This window comes from Salmo trutta, chromosome 27 (assembly GCF_901001165.1).
Source record: "Salmo trutta chromosome 27, fSalTru1.1, whole genome shotgun sequence".
Classification (NCBI taxonomy): domain Eukaryota; kingdom Metazoa; phylum Chordata; class Actinopteri; order Salmoniformes; family Salmonidae; genus Salmo; species Salmo trutta.
The window spans coordinates 37,725,014-37,741,041 of NC_042983.1; the positions used below are offsets into that span (position 1 = coordinate 37,725,014).

The 16,028-nt window shown below is 46.0% G+C and overlaps 1 protein-coding gene across 2 annotated transcripts in view; it reads left to right on the forward strand.

The window, feature by feature from the left end:
- unc5ca (unc-5 netrin receptor Ca) overlaps nucleotides 1-16,028 on the forward strand; it is a 275,938-nt gene that overhangs the window by 168,762 nt on the left and 91,148 nt on the right. For both annotated transcript variants that reach the window (XM_029717973.1, XM_029717974.1), the window contains exon 4: nucleotides 1,802-1,905. In XM_029717973.1, coding sequence (XP_029573833.1) covers nucleotides 1,802-1,905 — 104 coding nt within the window. The remainder of the gene's footprint in view (nucleotides 1-1,801; nucleotides 1,906-16,028) is intronic.

The window sequence follows — 16,028 nt, forward strand, 5'->3', positions numbered from 1 at the left end:
AGCCAGCTGGAGAATCACTCACAGAGCCTGCTGAGGACAGCCTGACTGGCTGATCCCTAAGTCACAGACTTCTGTGTTCCTCCATGTCTTTGTCTGCTTGTCTGTCTGCAGACATTACTTTTACGCTTGTTCGGTCTCTCAGTTGGTGTCAGTCAAATGATGCCTGTTTCTTACAGGGCTGAATCCATACTTTTCTTTTCTCAAGGATCCCCAATGACACAGTCTATGGTGAATTGTTGTGCTCGCTGTTATCAATTTGTCTTCAACTCCAGCGACGCTCGAAGAAGCAGTACAGATATCAGTCTTTTCTGTGCTGTCCATGTCTGTTTGTATTCAATCATCATCTCATCCATAATGGATGTATCATGAAATCATGAACAGTAACATCCATGGATTTAAATAGGCATAAACTACTCAGCACCAGCTGTCTCCCGGCAAGCTGTACTGTACAGTATGTCAACTACTAAAGAGCTTGGTTTAAACAAGAATAATACAGCAAATCAGGCACTCACTTTTCCCTTTAGCCAATCAAAAGCACTATAAAAAGAACTGTCTTCAAACCTCAAGGCAGTCTTTTGAAATCCATATAATAACTGTAATAACACCTGTATGAATTGTCCCAGCGCTGCCATTCCCTGTGATGTCATACTCATGCAGTCAAGCCCTCCACTCCACACCCTCCTAACACACATACTGTAGAAAACAGCTAGGGAAGTAGGTGTGAGAATAGAGGTCCCAGTGGACAGGCATTAGAATCCAGTGGCTTCCTCTCTGCTACGAACCACCTCAGATCCCTGACAACTCCTGTGACTTGAGCTTTGCTCGGGGACTGTCCACTTGCCCTTGTAAATGCTGTGTTTGTCCTCTCTTTTCCTCCCTCGTTCACCCATCTCTCTCTCTCTCTCTCTCTCTCTCTCTCTCTCTCTGTGTGCATCACTGTGTTTTCTGTCACGTGACCCCGGGCGTTGGGCTGAATTCACAAAGAGGGGATAGAAAACCACGAGGACCAGAAACCTAAAGCAGGGCTTAAATACACAATGAAAAGATGGTGTCTCCAAAATGGCTACACGGTTGCCCACACCCCTCCTCCTGGTTTCCACGCCTATTTAATGTTTCCATGGTTTACTCTCTTTGCAAAGGTAGCCTACATGCGTCATTGTGTGCTTGTGAGATGAGTCACCTAACTGTGGTGGACTACTGATCATGCTAAATTCCGGGATGGACGAAGTGTTCTCAATGAAATCGAGAAAACGTCTGTATTCTTTTTTCATACGCAAGGTCTCTCCGTGTCCTCGGTGGAGGCATTCTATAATCTCTCAATATACCAAGGGGCCTTGAGATGCCGCAGATTAGATATTGGTGTTCAGGTAGTCTCGGCTATAGGATTGTCCAGCTGTATCTACATTCCCTGTCTGTGAATAGAGATGTGTGCATGCTGAATTTCAATTCTGTGCCGAGATCCCTGCTTGGTTTACTGCTACAGCAGTTTTAGCTTCTTGTCGGGAGGAGTTCAGTTTCGTTGACTTTCAGTAAATTGCAAAATGGATAATCCTAATAATCAAATGAGGGATTCAGTGGGAGTAACACGAGAGTTCTGAAGCTGAGGCCAATAGGAAAGCATGAACAATACTACTAAACACTTACAATGGATGGCGATTCATGTTATGTACTTCTGAGATAAATGTGTATTTTGCTATTTCACCTTTTTTTTCATGGTCCTTCGAGCCAGATAGATTGGGTCGCACCTGCAATTTGATCATGATTGCTCAATTAATGTTTTGTCTTTATTTTTCCCCTCCAGATCTCAGGAAAACATTTGACCAGGAGCCACTGGGGAAGGAGGTGTCACTGGAACAGGAAGTGCTTCTCCAGTGCCGCCCACCTGAGGGCATACCTGCTGCAGAGGTATTTATCAACTTCCTGTTTCCATCCTTACACTACAGTGTTGTCTATATTTTACAGTTTGACTATTGGGACTCCACTGGAACGTTAACCACCGTTGTAGTAACCTTCACTGTTTGCTGGGATGGTCTACTCTGCAGGTAGACATCAGTAACCTTCACTGTTGGAATGGTCTACTCTACAGGTTGACATCAGTAACCTTCACTGTTTGCTGGGTTGGTCTACTCTACAGGTTGACATCAGTAACCTTCACTGTTTGCTGGGATGGTCTACTCTGCAGGTAGACATCAGTAACCTTCACTGTTTGTTGGGTTGGTCTACTCTGCAGGTAGACATCAATAACCTTCACTGTTTGTTGGAATGGTCTACTCTGCAGGTAGACATCAGTAACCTTCACTGTTGGGTTGGTCTACTCTGCAGGTAGACATCAGTAACCTTCACTGTTGGGATGGTCTACTCTGCAGGTAGACATCAGTAACCTTCACTGTTTGTTGGGTTGGTCTACTCTACAGGTAGACATCAGTAACCTTCACTGTTTGCTGGGATGGTCTACTCTACAGGTAGACATCAGTAACCTTCACTGTTTGTTGGGTTGGTCTACTCTACAGGTAGACATCAGTAACCTTCACTGTTGGGTTGGTCTACTCTGCAGGTTGACATCAGTAACCTTCACTGTTGGGATGGTCTACTCTGCAGGTAGACATCAGTAACCTTCACTGTTGGGTTGGTCTACTCTGCAGGTTGACATCAGTAACCTTCACTGTTGGGTTGGTCTACTCTGCAGGTAGACATCAGTAACCTTCACTGTTTGTTGGGTTGGTCTACTCTGCAGGTAGACATCAGTAACCTTCACTGTTTGCTGGGTTGGTCTACTCTGCAGGTAGACATCAGTAACCTTCACTGTTTGTTGGAATGGTCTACTCTACAGGTTGACATCAATAACCTTCACTGTTTGTTGGGTTGGTCTACTCTACAGGTAGACATCAGTAACCTTCACTGTTTGTTGGAATGGTCTACTCTGCAGGTAGACATCAGTAACCTTCACTGTTTGCTGGAATGGTCTACTCTGCAGGTAGACATCAGTAACCTTCACTGTTTGCTGGAATGGTCTACTCTGCAGGTAGACATCAGTAACCTTCACTGTTGGGATGGTCTACTCTGCAGGTAGACATCAGTAACCTTCACTGTTTGCTGGAATGGTCTACTCTGCAGGTAGACATCAGTAACCTTCACTGTTGGGATGGTCTACTCTGCAGGTTGACATCAGTAACCTTCACTGTTGGAATGGTCTACTCTGCAGGTAGACATCAGTAACCTTCACTGTTTGCTGGGTTGGTCTACTCTGCAGGTAGACATCAGTAACCTTCACTGTTTGCTGGGTTGGTCTACTCTGCAGGTAGACATCAGTAACCTTCACTGTTTGCTGGGTTGGTCTACTCTACAGGTTGACATCAGTGCTAAAGCGACAGAGAGACTTTTTCATACAGATAAACTTGGACTGGATTGCACGTTATGTTTTGTTCTACAGTATCTGGTCATCTCATAAATACTAGAACACTGCATTTTCTTACACTTTGGTGTTGGATAAGTGGACTTTGAACTGGGTTACATTTGTGAGAGATTGAGAGCCTCCTCCTGCTGTGCTGAAGGACGCATGGAGCTCTGCGACCAGGGCAGAGAAAGCCAGAGAGCCAGAGACAGAGAGAAAAGTTATCTCTGCCTCTGCTCTCTCTCTCTCTTCCTCCTTCACTCTGCACGGTTGATGACACAACAGTAACATTTTACAATCCACTCTCAGTACGCAATGCTCTCAGGCCTTATCCTGTTCACTTCGATACGGCCATAAGAGTTTTAGGAATTATCCTGCAGGAAAAATCAAGCCAATAAATTGGTCGATTGGTTCGTTCAATTGAACAGAGAGGCTTCAGGGGGTCTGGTCTCTTCACCAGTTTCATATTTTCTTCCCCTCCGTTTTTACCTCATGCATTTTTCATTCATTTTAGCTGTCATAATGGGATCACCCTGCAAAAAAGGATTGATGTCTCTGCTCTTGAGGCTAATAAGATTTATTGATCCTCTGTATTTAAGTCAAAATGCTATTGTCTCTCTTATTGGCAAGGCGGTGTGTTTGACCTGTGACCTCTGAACTCTGCCCTCTCCTTCTACTCAAAATTGATTGACAGGCCTGATGTTAAGTTTAATAACTTTTTTTTAGGAGGTGCTAATATTAGTCGTGGTGGGTCAAGCCTGTGGACTCTTGTGAAAGTGTCAGGCTGCACCTCGAAACTTGAATCCCTCGCAAACATGCCTATCAGCATTTGGCGACATACAACCTTGCCACTTAAGTCATTTAGCAGACACTGATCCAGAGCAACTTACAGGAAATAGTGAGTGCATACATTTGCTCATACAGGTCCCCAGCGGGAATCAACCCCACAACCCTGGCATTGCAAGCACCATACTCTACCAACTGAGCCACACGGGACCGGTGACTTAATAGACACGTGATGACAGATCCGGGACTGCCGCTCAGCCTAGGACTTGACGCTAAATGCAGTACGAGGCTTTGGCTGATGTCTGACTTAACTCTGACTGACGACTGACTTTGATGTATGAAGATGTCCTAAAATGGACACCGTACTAATGTGAGCTGTGAGTGGTCAAGTTCAAAACCATTGAAGAAAAAGATGTGTAGCCATAACAGTAGAACTCGATATCTTGTGAGTTTGACTGGTATTGCTCTGAATCGTTCTGTCAATATATCACTTTTGAATGGCAATTTGGGAAGAATTTCAGGGTAGTTTGAAAAGTACAGACTCTTTTTGGACTTTGTTGCTGATGAAAGGCATGGTTCAACAGAGATTGGTGGGAGGTTAATATACAGACACAAGGGCAAGGGGGCTGGGACTAGACTGCTAGACTTTAGACATTGCAGCACTGTTGATTGTGTCTCAAAACTTCTAATTGGTGGAAAGACTGGTGCTGACCCGGAAAGACCAATACAAGTCAATAGAGTTCACATTGATGGGCTGGGCTGTGTCTGGGCTGGACTGGGCTGGGCTGTGTCTGGGCTGGGCTGTGTCTGGTCTGGGCTGTGTCTGGTCTGGGCTGTGTCTGGTCTGGGCTGGGCTGTGTCTGGGCTGGGCTGTGTCTGGGCTGGGCTGTGTCTGGGCTGGACTGTGTCAGAGGTGGGCTGGGCTGTGTCTGGGCTGGGCTGTGTCTGGGCTGGACTGTGTCAGAGGTGGGCTGGGCTGTGTCTGGGCTGGGCTGGGCTGTGTCTGGGCTGTGCTGTGTCTGGGCTGGGCTGTGTCAGAGGTGGGCTGGGCTGTGTCTGGGCTGGACTGTGTCAGAGGTGGGCTGGGCTGTGTCTGGGCTGGGCTGGGCTGTGTCTGGGCTGTGTCTGGTCTGGGCTGTGCTGTGTCTGGGCTGTGTCTGGGCTGTGTCTGGGCTGGGCTGTGTCTGGGCTGTGTCTGGGCTGTGCTGTGTCTGTGCTGTGTCTGCGCTGTGCTATGTCTGGGCTGGGCTGTGTCTGGGCTGGACTGTGTCAGAGGTGGGCTGGGCTGTGTCTGGGCTGGGCTGTGTCTGGGCTGTGCTGTGTCTGGGCTGTGTCTGGTCTGGGCTGTGCTGTGTCTGGGCTGTGTCTGGGCTGTGTCTGGGCTGGGCTGTGTCTGGGCTGGACTGTGTCAGAGGTGGGCTGGGCTGTGTCTGGGCTGTGTCTGGGCTGGACTGTGTCAGAGGTGGACTGGGCTGTGTCTGGGCTGGACTGGGCTGTGTCTGGGCTGTGCTGTGTCTGGGCTGTGTCTGGTCTGGGCTGTGCTGTGTCTGGGCTGTGTCTGGGCTGGGCTGTGTCTGGGCTGTGTCTGGGCTGTGCTGTGTCTGTGCTGTGTCTGCGCTGTGCTATGTCTGGTCTGTGCTGTGTCTGGGCTGGGCTGTGTCTGGGCTGGGCTGTGTCTGGGCTGGGCTGTGTCTGGGCTGTGTCTGGGCTGTGTCTGAGCTGTGTCTGGGCTGGGCTGTGCTGTGTCTGTGCTGTGTCTGGGCTGGGCTGTGTCTGGGCTGTGTCTGGGCTGGGCTGTGTCTGGGCTGGGCTGTGTCTGTGCTGTGTCTGGGCTGTGCTGTGTCTGGGCTGGGCTGTGTCTGGGCAGTGTCTAGGCTGGGCTGTGCTGTGCTGTGTCTGGGCTGTGTCTGGGCTGGGCTGTGTCTGGGCTGGGCTGTGTCTGTGCTGTGTCTGGGCTGGGCTGTGTCTGGGCTGTGCTGTGTCTGGGCTGTGTCTGTGCTATGTCTGGCCTGTGCTGTGTCTGGGCTGGTCTGTGACTGGGCTGTGCTGTGTCTGGGCTGGGCTGTGTCTGGATTGGGCTGTGTCTGGATTGGGCTGTGTCTGGGCTGTGTCTGGGCTGTGTCTGTGCTGTGTCTGGGCTGTGTCTGGGCTGGGCTGTGTCTGGGCTGTGCTGTGTCTGTGCTGTGTCTGGGCTGGGCTGTGTCTGGGCTGGGCTGTGTCTGGGCTGGGCTGTGTCTGTGCTGTGTCTGGGCTGTGCTGTGTCTGGGCTGGGCTGTGTCTGGGCAGTGTCTAGGCTGGGCTGTGCTGTGCTGTGTCTGGGCTGTGTCTGGGCTGGGCTGTGTCTGGGCTGGGCTGTGTCTGTGCTGTGTCTGGGCTGGGCTGTGTCTGGGCTGTGCTGTGTCTGGGCTGTGTCTGTGCTGTGTCTGGCCTGTGCTGTGTCTGGGCTGGTCTGTGACTGGGCTGTGCTGTGTCTGGGCTGGGCTGTGTCTGGATTGGGCTGTGTCTGGATTGGGCTGTGTCTGGGCTGTGTCTGGGCTGTGTCTGTGCTGTGTCTGGGCTGGGCTGTGTCTGGGCTGTGTTTGGGCTGTGTTTGGGCTGGGCTGTGAGTGAAAGACACAGCTGCAGTGGAGTAAAGACATCAGACAGCGATGACAGGACAGCTCTCTGCTCCGTGCCTGACATGCTCAGAAACCCTGTAGGACAGACCAGACCAGACCAGACCAGACCAGACTGCAGCCTGCTGTACTGCAGCCTCATATCTTAGAGATATAGCACACTGGCTACACAGTGTAGCGACACATAAGCACACACACACACACACACACACACACACACACACACACACACACACTCACAAACACACATACACACATACACACACACACACACACACTAGGAACAGTCATCTGCCTTCTCCAAGAAAAATTATTGATGCCAGCCACTCTGAAGCAGATGACATTAGTCTGGTCATGTCAGAATGCATCAGTGATGTGGTACCTTCATACGGCCCAGGGGTCCCTCTGTACGCCTTGTGTCTGGCCACGGGTCAGGAAAAGACGGGTCATGTTGTTGGCTAATGTATCAGAGGATCAGGGCTCACTGATGCCCTGCAGGCTCTTTCGATGAAGAGCCCTGACTGGACTGGACTCACTGGACAGCGCCACCGAAGTGGCAATTTAATCTAGTCAAACTAGAGTGTAGAGTGCTGCTGATGATACTGTACTAGCTGAGTAGTGAGTGCCTTGGTGAGCGAGTTGCGTCCATGTCATAGTTTACTGTAACTAGGTCAAGTGATTGTTAGGGCAAGCTGGGATGGGGCGTATGTACTGTCACTGTGTTCATTTGGTTCTAGTGATACAGAGTATAAGGTAAGCACTCACATACTCTCTCCAGACTGTCGGCCGGGTGTAGACGTGAATACCGGCGAGGTCTTGCGGCGAGGTAGAAAACGTAGACCGGCTGGTGCCACGCCAGTGCCCAGAGTAATAGTAGTGTTGCCTTCCAAGCGAAGCAGCATTGCAGCAGTTTGTGGTGTGAGGAAGCACTAAAAGCCCCAACCCCTCCCCCCCTCAACTCTTTCTCCACCTAGCAGGAAGTTGTTGGCAGGCCCAGGTTCCAGGCAAGGCCCGTGCTCCCTGCGGGGTCTGGCAGCAGGGGCCCCGGCCCTCCTCCAGTCAGTCTCCCTGATTAGTGGTTAGCATTGGCTCCGTGACAACACAAGCCTCTCACAGTCTGGAATGCACAGCGCTAATGGCTCTCTAAGCAAACTTAACACCAGAGCAGCCTAGCCGGTGGCCAGTTTACAATGCCCCCACATTACACCACTAGCGCTCTCCTTTCTCAATCTAATTACGCAAAACAAAAATCATTTACATTGCATATAAGAGTACAATTGGTAGCACATTGCTAAAAAAGCAGTGGCTAGGTTTTGTTCCTTGTAGAAAGTATTTTTTTCCATGAGATCCTTGGCTTCAGGCCAAGGTTCAGTGTTTTTAGTTTTGTGCACAAAGGTTGCATCCTAAACAGTACCCTATTCCCTATGTAGTACACTACTTTTGACTAGTGCCAAACTCGTTCATATAATGCACAGGGCCCAATATAATCCTCTGGATATGCTGTAGTAAGCTGTGCGCTTTGGCTCATTGGAGTGATTGTCAATGTTTTATCTGAAATTAAATCAAAGCTTTGTCAACATAAAAAAAACTGTTACTGACATTATTATCTGAGATTATCAAGCAATCTCTTTTATTCCGACCTCCTATGAAACAGTAATTCACAAATGGTTCCACCAGACGGCAGCTCTGTCCAAGCAATGCAACATTTTGATGTTAAATGTATTGCGATATTAGAGGTTGTTTTTGTAAAAGCATTGGCATAATATGCTTGCAATTAGAATGATACTGTAAACCTAACTAGGCAATATTATTTCCAGTATTATCCTAATTATAGGCAGATGTCAAAACCTTAAGCCTAACCTACCAGACACTATCTCGTACGGTGCCACGTTATAATACTTTCACTGGTGTAGGGTGAAGATGCTCCTAGATGCTGATCTTGGGTCAGTTTCGCATCCCCCCCCCACTATTGATTAAGGTTAAGACTGGGGGAGGGGAAAGCTGTTCCTTGATCTGTGCCTAGGGGAAACTTCACCCCAGAGCACATTCAGTAACTGGTCATTCTAAATTGAAATGTGTTCTGAACTGAAAAGCTCCTCTGTTCCATTCTAGTGGACTATCTCTCCCTGTTCCGTTCAGTGATTCTGTCTAGACTGGTAGATTCTAATCCTGCTCGCTGGACACTAACATGGCGCTAGCCAGTTTTTGGCACTTATCTGATTCTAGAGATAGAGAGACAGCATTGCACACTCCAACAAAGAAACAAGCCCCAGACGTTTATTTTGGCTCGCGCACATAGTAAAAGTTTGTGCTTGTTTCTCTAGCCCTGGAAATGACTTAAAACAAAGATCTTCTTGAAATGACTCGTGGTTGGATAGTTTAAGGAAACTATCAATCAAAGAATTCAACTGGAAGCTTTTTATTCCACGGTTACATTTGACCAAAGCTCACTAATTGTCAGTGTCTGATATGTGCATATCCCCTGGAGAGGAAGGGCAGGGTATATATAAGCAGAGCATTATATGGTGCTTTAATTGTGTTTGGTTTGAGAACTAAGATGTAGCGTTATGTTTTCCTTTGTGGTGCAGAGGGTAAATTCGTGAGTGGCTCTTTGAGCTAGAAGGGAGCAGGAATGGATAATGATAGAGTTTGGTTGGGCATCCCCCCATTGAGAACCTCCCCATTCATTACCTCTGGAAGAGCTGTCAAACGTAAAGTGAAAGACTGCGATTCAAATGTACTAGCTACAAAATGCTTCCTGACCTTTTTATTTTCATGTTTCCTCTCTCTCACTGCCCATCAAATCTTTGGACATTGTTCTTAGATAAAGATGGGGTGAGGGGTGACATAGTATTATGGACTATAGTGGAGCCGGTTGCCACGGAAGCAGACTAAGGCAGTTACTCAGGGTTTCCGGGATCCTGCCAGGTTGTCATGGACGACGGGCAAAAGGGATGCCTAGTCAGTTGCACAACTGAATGCATTGAACTGCATTTAACCAAACCCCTCTGAATCAAGAGAGGTGTGGGGGGCTGCCTTAATCGACATCCACGGTGCCTGGGGAGCAGTTGTTTTTGGGGGTTAACTGTCTTTAACCGACCTCTCCGTTACTGGCCCAACGCTCCGCTACCTGCCGCCCCATGGGACCACTATTGTATGGAGGAGGCAACCCTGCAAAGACAAAGGCCTGCATTAAATAACACTATGCATTATATAACAAACTATGTGCGTTTGCCCGAGAAACAATTTTCGAAAGCTTCAAAAAACGGCTACATTTAAAAACTATATATATATCATATTGCTACGCAAATACAATACATATGGTTGTCATCAGAGAGTGAAAATACCATGGATTGTCACATGATATATGCTCCATCAAAACCAAGTGGCTTGTCTTCAATGTTCCCTGTTCAGTATGTGTGTATTAATCCATACACACAGTGAAAGCCTGAACTAAACAGAGAAGAGAATATCGCTATGGTCAATCCTGCTCATTTCAGTCAGCACGCTCCGGGAGGAAGTTTCCCCTAGGTACAGAGCTAGGATCAGCTTCCCCTCCCCCAATCTTAACCTTAACCATTAGTGGGGATAATGCAAAACTGACCCAAGATCATTGTCAGTCAGCACTGCAGTGGGAGGTACTTCTCTAGTTCATTGTCTGGTAGTTAGTTCATGACACCGGGCCAGGCCAGAGCTTGAGGAACCCAGCAGATGTTTATATACTCAGAGAAGATGCTCCAGACCGCGCAGCACAGAGGAAGCCATGGTGTTCATACCATCTGGCTGTCTATCTATCTGTTAGTCTGCTTTCCTAGCCCCTTACCCCCAAGAATAGACAGTCTGCGTCAACTCAACCATCTGTCTATCTGTCTGTTAGTCTGCTTTCCTAGCCCCTTACCCCCAAATACAGACAGTCTGCGTCAACTCAACCATCTGGCTGTCTATCTATCTGTCTGTTAGTCTGCTTTCCTAGCCCCTTACCCCCAAGAATAGACAGTCTGCGTCAACTCAACCATCTGGCTGTCTATCTATCTGTCTGTTAGTCTGCTTTCCTAGCCCCTTACCCCCAAGAATAGACAGTCTGCGTCAACTCAACCATCTGGCTGTCTATCTATCTGTCTGTTAGTCTGCTTTCCTAGCCCCTTACCCCCAAGAATAGACAGTCTGCGTCAACTCAACCATCTGGCTGTGGGATTTCCAGCAGCACTGAAATGTTTAATTAAGTCACTGAAAGGTTGAATAAAGTTGTTTCTCACACATAAATAAAGACCAGGCTTGGTCTGTCTGTCTGTCTGTCTGTCTGTCTGTCTGTCTGTCTGTCTGTCTGTCTGCAGAAGCCATCAGCACAGGATGTGTGCGATCCATCTTTATGTGTTGAAGGGGACTGGTGTGGTGTCTGTCCTGTGCTGATGGCTTCTGCAGACAGACAGACGGACGGACGGACGGACGGACGGACGGATAGGCAGACAGGCAGATAAATGGACAGATGGACAGATAGATAGGCAGACAGACAGACAGGAAGGCAGACAGACAGGCAGAAAACACCCTTCAACACATAAAGACCTTCCGAGATGGATTGCACACACACAAAAACATTCTCTCTGAATCCAACACATATACGGCAACACTTCCTGAGAACTTGCAACGCAAAGGGTCATTGGTTCGATTGCCGCTGTGGTCACATATAAAATACAGTAAGCTCCAAAAGTATTGGCACAGTGATAAATTGTTTGTTGTTTTGGCTCTGTACTCCAGCACTTTGGATTTGAAATGATACAATGACTATGAGGTTAAAGTGCCGACTGTAAGGTTTCATTTGAGTCACTTTGGATGAGAGGGTCCTGTTAAATAGCATAAATTATTAGTATGACTTCTTAACCTGCCAAACATGCAATATGAGTGTTGTATTGTGCTGACCGAGCCATGGAAAACAGATTTGTTGTGGAGTTTTTTAACAGTTTCGTTTTCGAGAGTCAATTAAATAGGATTACCGTCAGACCAATTAGTTCAAAGCTTAACACGCTTTAATGCTAATACGGTGTCAGCAGCCCCCTCTCTCATAGCAAGTCAGCTGCAATATAGACACCTATTTTAATATCATATCAAAGAGTAGTTTCCATCTAATATGTTACGCAAAATGTTGTTTTATCTGCAGTACTTCAAATATAATCGTGTGGTTATAGCTGCATGCTGTCGTCAGCCTCAGTCGAATGCCTTCCCCTGGACCGAAAGGCTGAAGTGGAAGCACACAGCGGCCATTTCGTCCTGTTAGGTCCCTCGGTGAACACAGAAATGATCTCTCTCTCTCTCTGTCTCTCTCTCTCTATCTCCCTCAGTCTTTGCTGCCCTCTCTCACTCTTTCTTCTCTCTCACTCTTTCTTCTCTTTCTCTCACTGCCTCCCTCAGCCTCTGGAGCCAGTCAGATTGTTGCAGCAGCATGGTGCAGGACTGGAGGAGAATAGTGTTGGATGTTAAAGTACTTAAGAGTATGTGAGTTCAGCAGTAAGCCAGTGTTCAATATGGAGAACCTCGCCATAAAAAATATAAAAACATACGCCTCATTCCCGCGGCGACCCCAAACCAGAGGGCTGGCCCTGAATGTCTCCACCTGTCAATCATCTCAACATTTGAGTGTGTTTGGATGTTCTCCCTCTCTTCCTCCCTCCCTCCAGGCCTGGGTCCAGTGATGACATGACGGGGCGAGCCTAATGAATCTCCTCACAGTGAAGGGAAAACTGTACAACTGAATGTATTCAACTGAAATGTGTCTTCCTCATTGAACCCAACCCCTCTGAATCAGAACTGTAGCTGTGTTAGTATCAGTAGTTCTGCATTCCTCTGGAGATACACAGTTATATGAACAGTTTTACACTTGTCATGTAGCCCCAGCTAATAGACGAACCACCAATCAAGCAACATTATGGACTAAACATTCAAATCCCGTTGCTGCAGGATTATTGTTCTGCAACAATACTGGTCAAATTAAGATCCCACATCTGTATCATTGCCACAATAACCAATGGGACACTTTCATGAAGTGGCAGTCTCATACACTGAAGGTGGAACTACAGATCTTCGCCCTACACTGTCAATGGTCACAAAGTATTTTATTTGTAAGGGTTGCAAGATTGTCAGAAAATAATAATTTGGGCCAGTTAGATGAATAAGAGGATAATGCCTTGGGCCAGTTAGATAAGAGGATAATGCCTTGGGCCAGTTAGATGAATAAGAGGATAATGCCTTGGGCCAGTTAGGTGAATAACAGGATAATGCCTTGGGCCAGTTAGATGAATAAGAGGATAATGCCTTGGGACAGTTAGATGAATAACAGGATAATGCCTTGGGACAGTTAGATAAGAGGACAATGCCTTGGGCCAGTTAGGTGAATAACAGGATAATGCCTTGGACCAGTTAGATGAATAACAGGATAATGCCTTGGGCCAGTTAGATGAATAACAGGATAATGCTTTGGGCCAGTTAGATGAATAACAGGATAATGCCTTGGGCCAGTTAGATGAATAACAGGATAATGCCTTGGGCCAGTTAGATGAATAAGAGGATAATGCTTTGGGCCAGTTAGATGAATAACAGGATAATGCCTTGGGCCAGTTAGATGAATAAGAGGATAATGCTTTGGGCCAGTTAGATGAATAAGAGGATAATGCTTTGGGCCAGTTAGATGAATAACAGGATAATGCCTTGGGACAGTTAGATAAGAGGATAATGCCTTGGGCCAGTTAGATGAATAAGACTTGATTGGAATGGTGTGCTGTCTGTGTCGTTCACCTACACTATAGGTTCTTTGTGGTGTGAGAAACTCAGGCAGGCACATGGATGGCACGATGACCCTGCCAGTCTGGCCAACCTTGGCTGGTAGAGTGGGCACTGGGCAGGGAAGCCCCCTAGCAGCAGGACCCTGGTTAGTGTAATCACATCCCCAGTATGGGACAATGCACACATGGAGTCCCAACACACACACACACACACACATCAATCAATTCATCATTGCCCCAAAACTCCGGTGTGTGTATGTGTGTGTGCTTATATTGCATGTTTCCCACTTTGTCCCAAATCATCGCTATAGTCACAGTGTTGATTATAGTCACAGTGTTGATTATAGTCACAGTGTTGATTATAGTCACAGCGTTGATTATAGTCACAGTGATGATTATAGTCACAGTGTTTATTATAGTCACAGTGTTTATTATAGTCACAGTGTTTATTATAGTCACAGCGTTGATTATAGTCACAGTGTTGATTATAGTCACAGTGTTGATTATAGTCACAGTGTTGACACAGTGTTGATTATAGTCACAGCGTTGATTATAGTCACAGTGTTGATTATAGTCACAGCGTTGATTATAGTCACAGTGTTGATTATAGTCACAGTGTTGATTATAGTCACAGTGTTGATTATAGTCACAGTGTTGACACAGTGTTGATTATAGTCACAGCGTTGATTATAGTCACAGTGTTGATTATAGTCACAGTGTTGATTTTAGTCACAGCGTTGATTATAGTCACAGTGTTGATTATAGTCACAGTGTTGATTATAGTCACAGTGTTGATTATAGTCACAGCGTTGATTATAGTCACAGCGTTGATTATAGTCACAGTGTTGATTATAGTCACAGCGTTGATTATAGTCACAGTGTTAACACAGTGTTGATTATAGTCACAGCGTTGATTATAGTCACAGCGTTGATTATAGTCACAGTGTTGATTATAGTCACAGCGTTGATTATAGTCACAGTGTTGATTATAGTCCCAGTGTTGATTATAGTCACAGTGTTGACACAGTGTTGATTATAGTCACAGCGTTGATTATAGTCACAGCGTTGATTATAGTCACAGTGTTGATTATAGTCACAGTGTTGACACAGTGTTGATTATAGTCACAGCGTTGATTATAGTCACAGTGTTGATTATAGTCACAGTGTTGACACAGTGTTGATTATAGTCACAGCGTTGATTATAGTCACAGTGTTGATTATAGTCACAGTGTTGACACAGTGTTGATTATAGTCACAGCGTTGATTATAGTCACAGCGTTGATTATAGTCACAGTGTTGATTATAGTCACAGCGTTGATTATAGTCACAGCGTTGATTGTAGTCACAGCGTTGATTATAGTCACAGTGTTGATTATAGTCACAGTGTTGATTATAGTCACAGCGTTGATTATAGTCACAGTGTTGATTATAGTCACAGCGTTGATTATAGTTACAGCGTTGATTATAGTCACAGTGTTGATTATAGTCACAGTGTTGATTATAGTCACAGTGTTTATTATAGTCACAGTGTTTATTATAGTCACAGTGTTGATTATAGTCACAGTGTTGATTATAGTCACAGTGTTGACACAGTGTTGATTATAGTCACAGCGTTGATTATAGTCACAGCGTTGATTATAGTCACAGTGTTGATTATAGTCACAGCGTTGATTATAGTCACAGTGTTGATTATAGTCACAGTGTTGACACAGTGTTGATTATAGTCACAGCGTTGATCATAGTCACAGTGTTGATTATAGTCACAGTGTTGATTATAGTCACAGCGTTGATTATAGTCACAGCGTTGATTATAGTCACAGTGTTGATTATAGTCACAGTGTTGATTATAGTCACAGCGTTGATTATAGTCACAGCGTTGATTATAGTCACAGTGTTGATTATAGTCACAGTGTTGATTATAGTCACAGTGTTGACACAGTGTTGATTATAGTCACAGTGTTGACACAGTGTTGATTATAGTCACAGCGTTGATTATAGTCACAGCGTTGATTATAGTCACAGTGTTGATTATAGTCACAGCGTTGATTATAGTCACAGTGTTGATTATAGTCACAGCGTTGATTGTAGTCACAGTGTTGACACAGTGTTGATTATAGTCACAGCATTGATTATAGTCACAGTGTTGATTATAGTCACAGTGTTGATTATAGTCACAGCATTGATTATAGTCACAGTGTTGATTATATTCACAGTGTTGATTATAGTCACAGTGTTGATTATAGTCACAGCGTTGATTATAGTCACAGCGTTGATTATAGTCACAGTGCTGATTATAGTCACAGTGTTTATTATAGGCACAGTGTTTATTATAGTCACAGTGTTGACACAGTGTTGATTATAGTCACAGCGTTGATTATAGTCACAGCGTTGATTATAGTCACAGTGTTGATTATAGTCACAGTGTTGACACAGTGTTGATTATACTCACAGTGTTGATTGTAG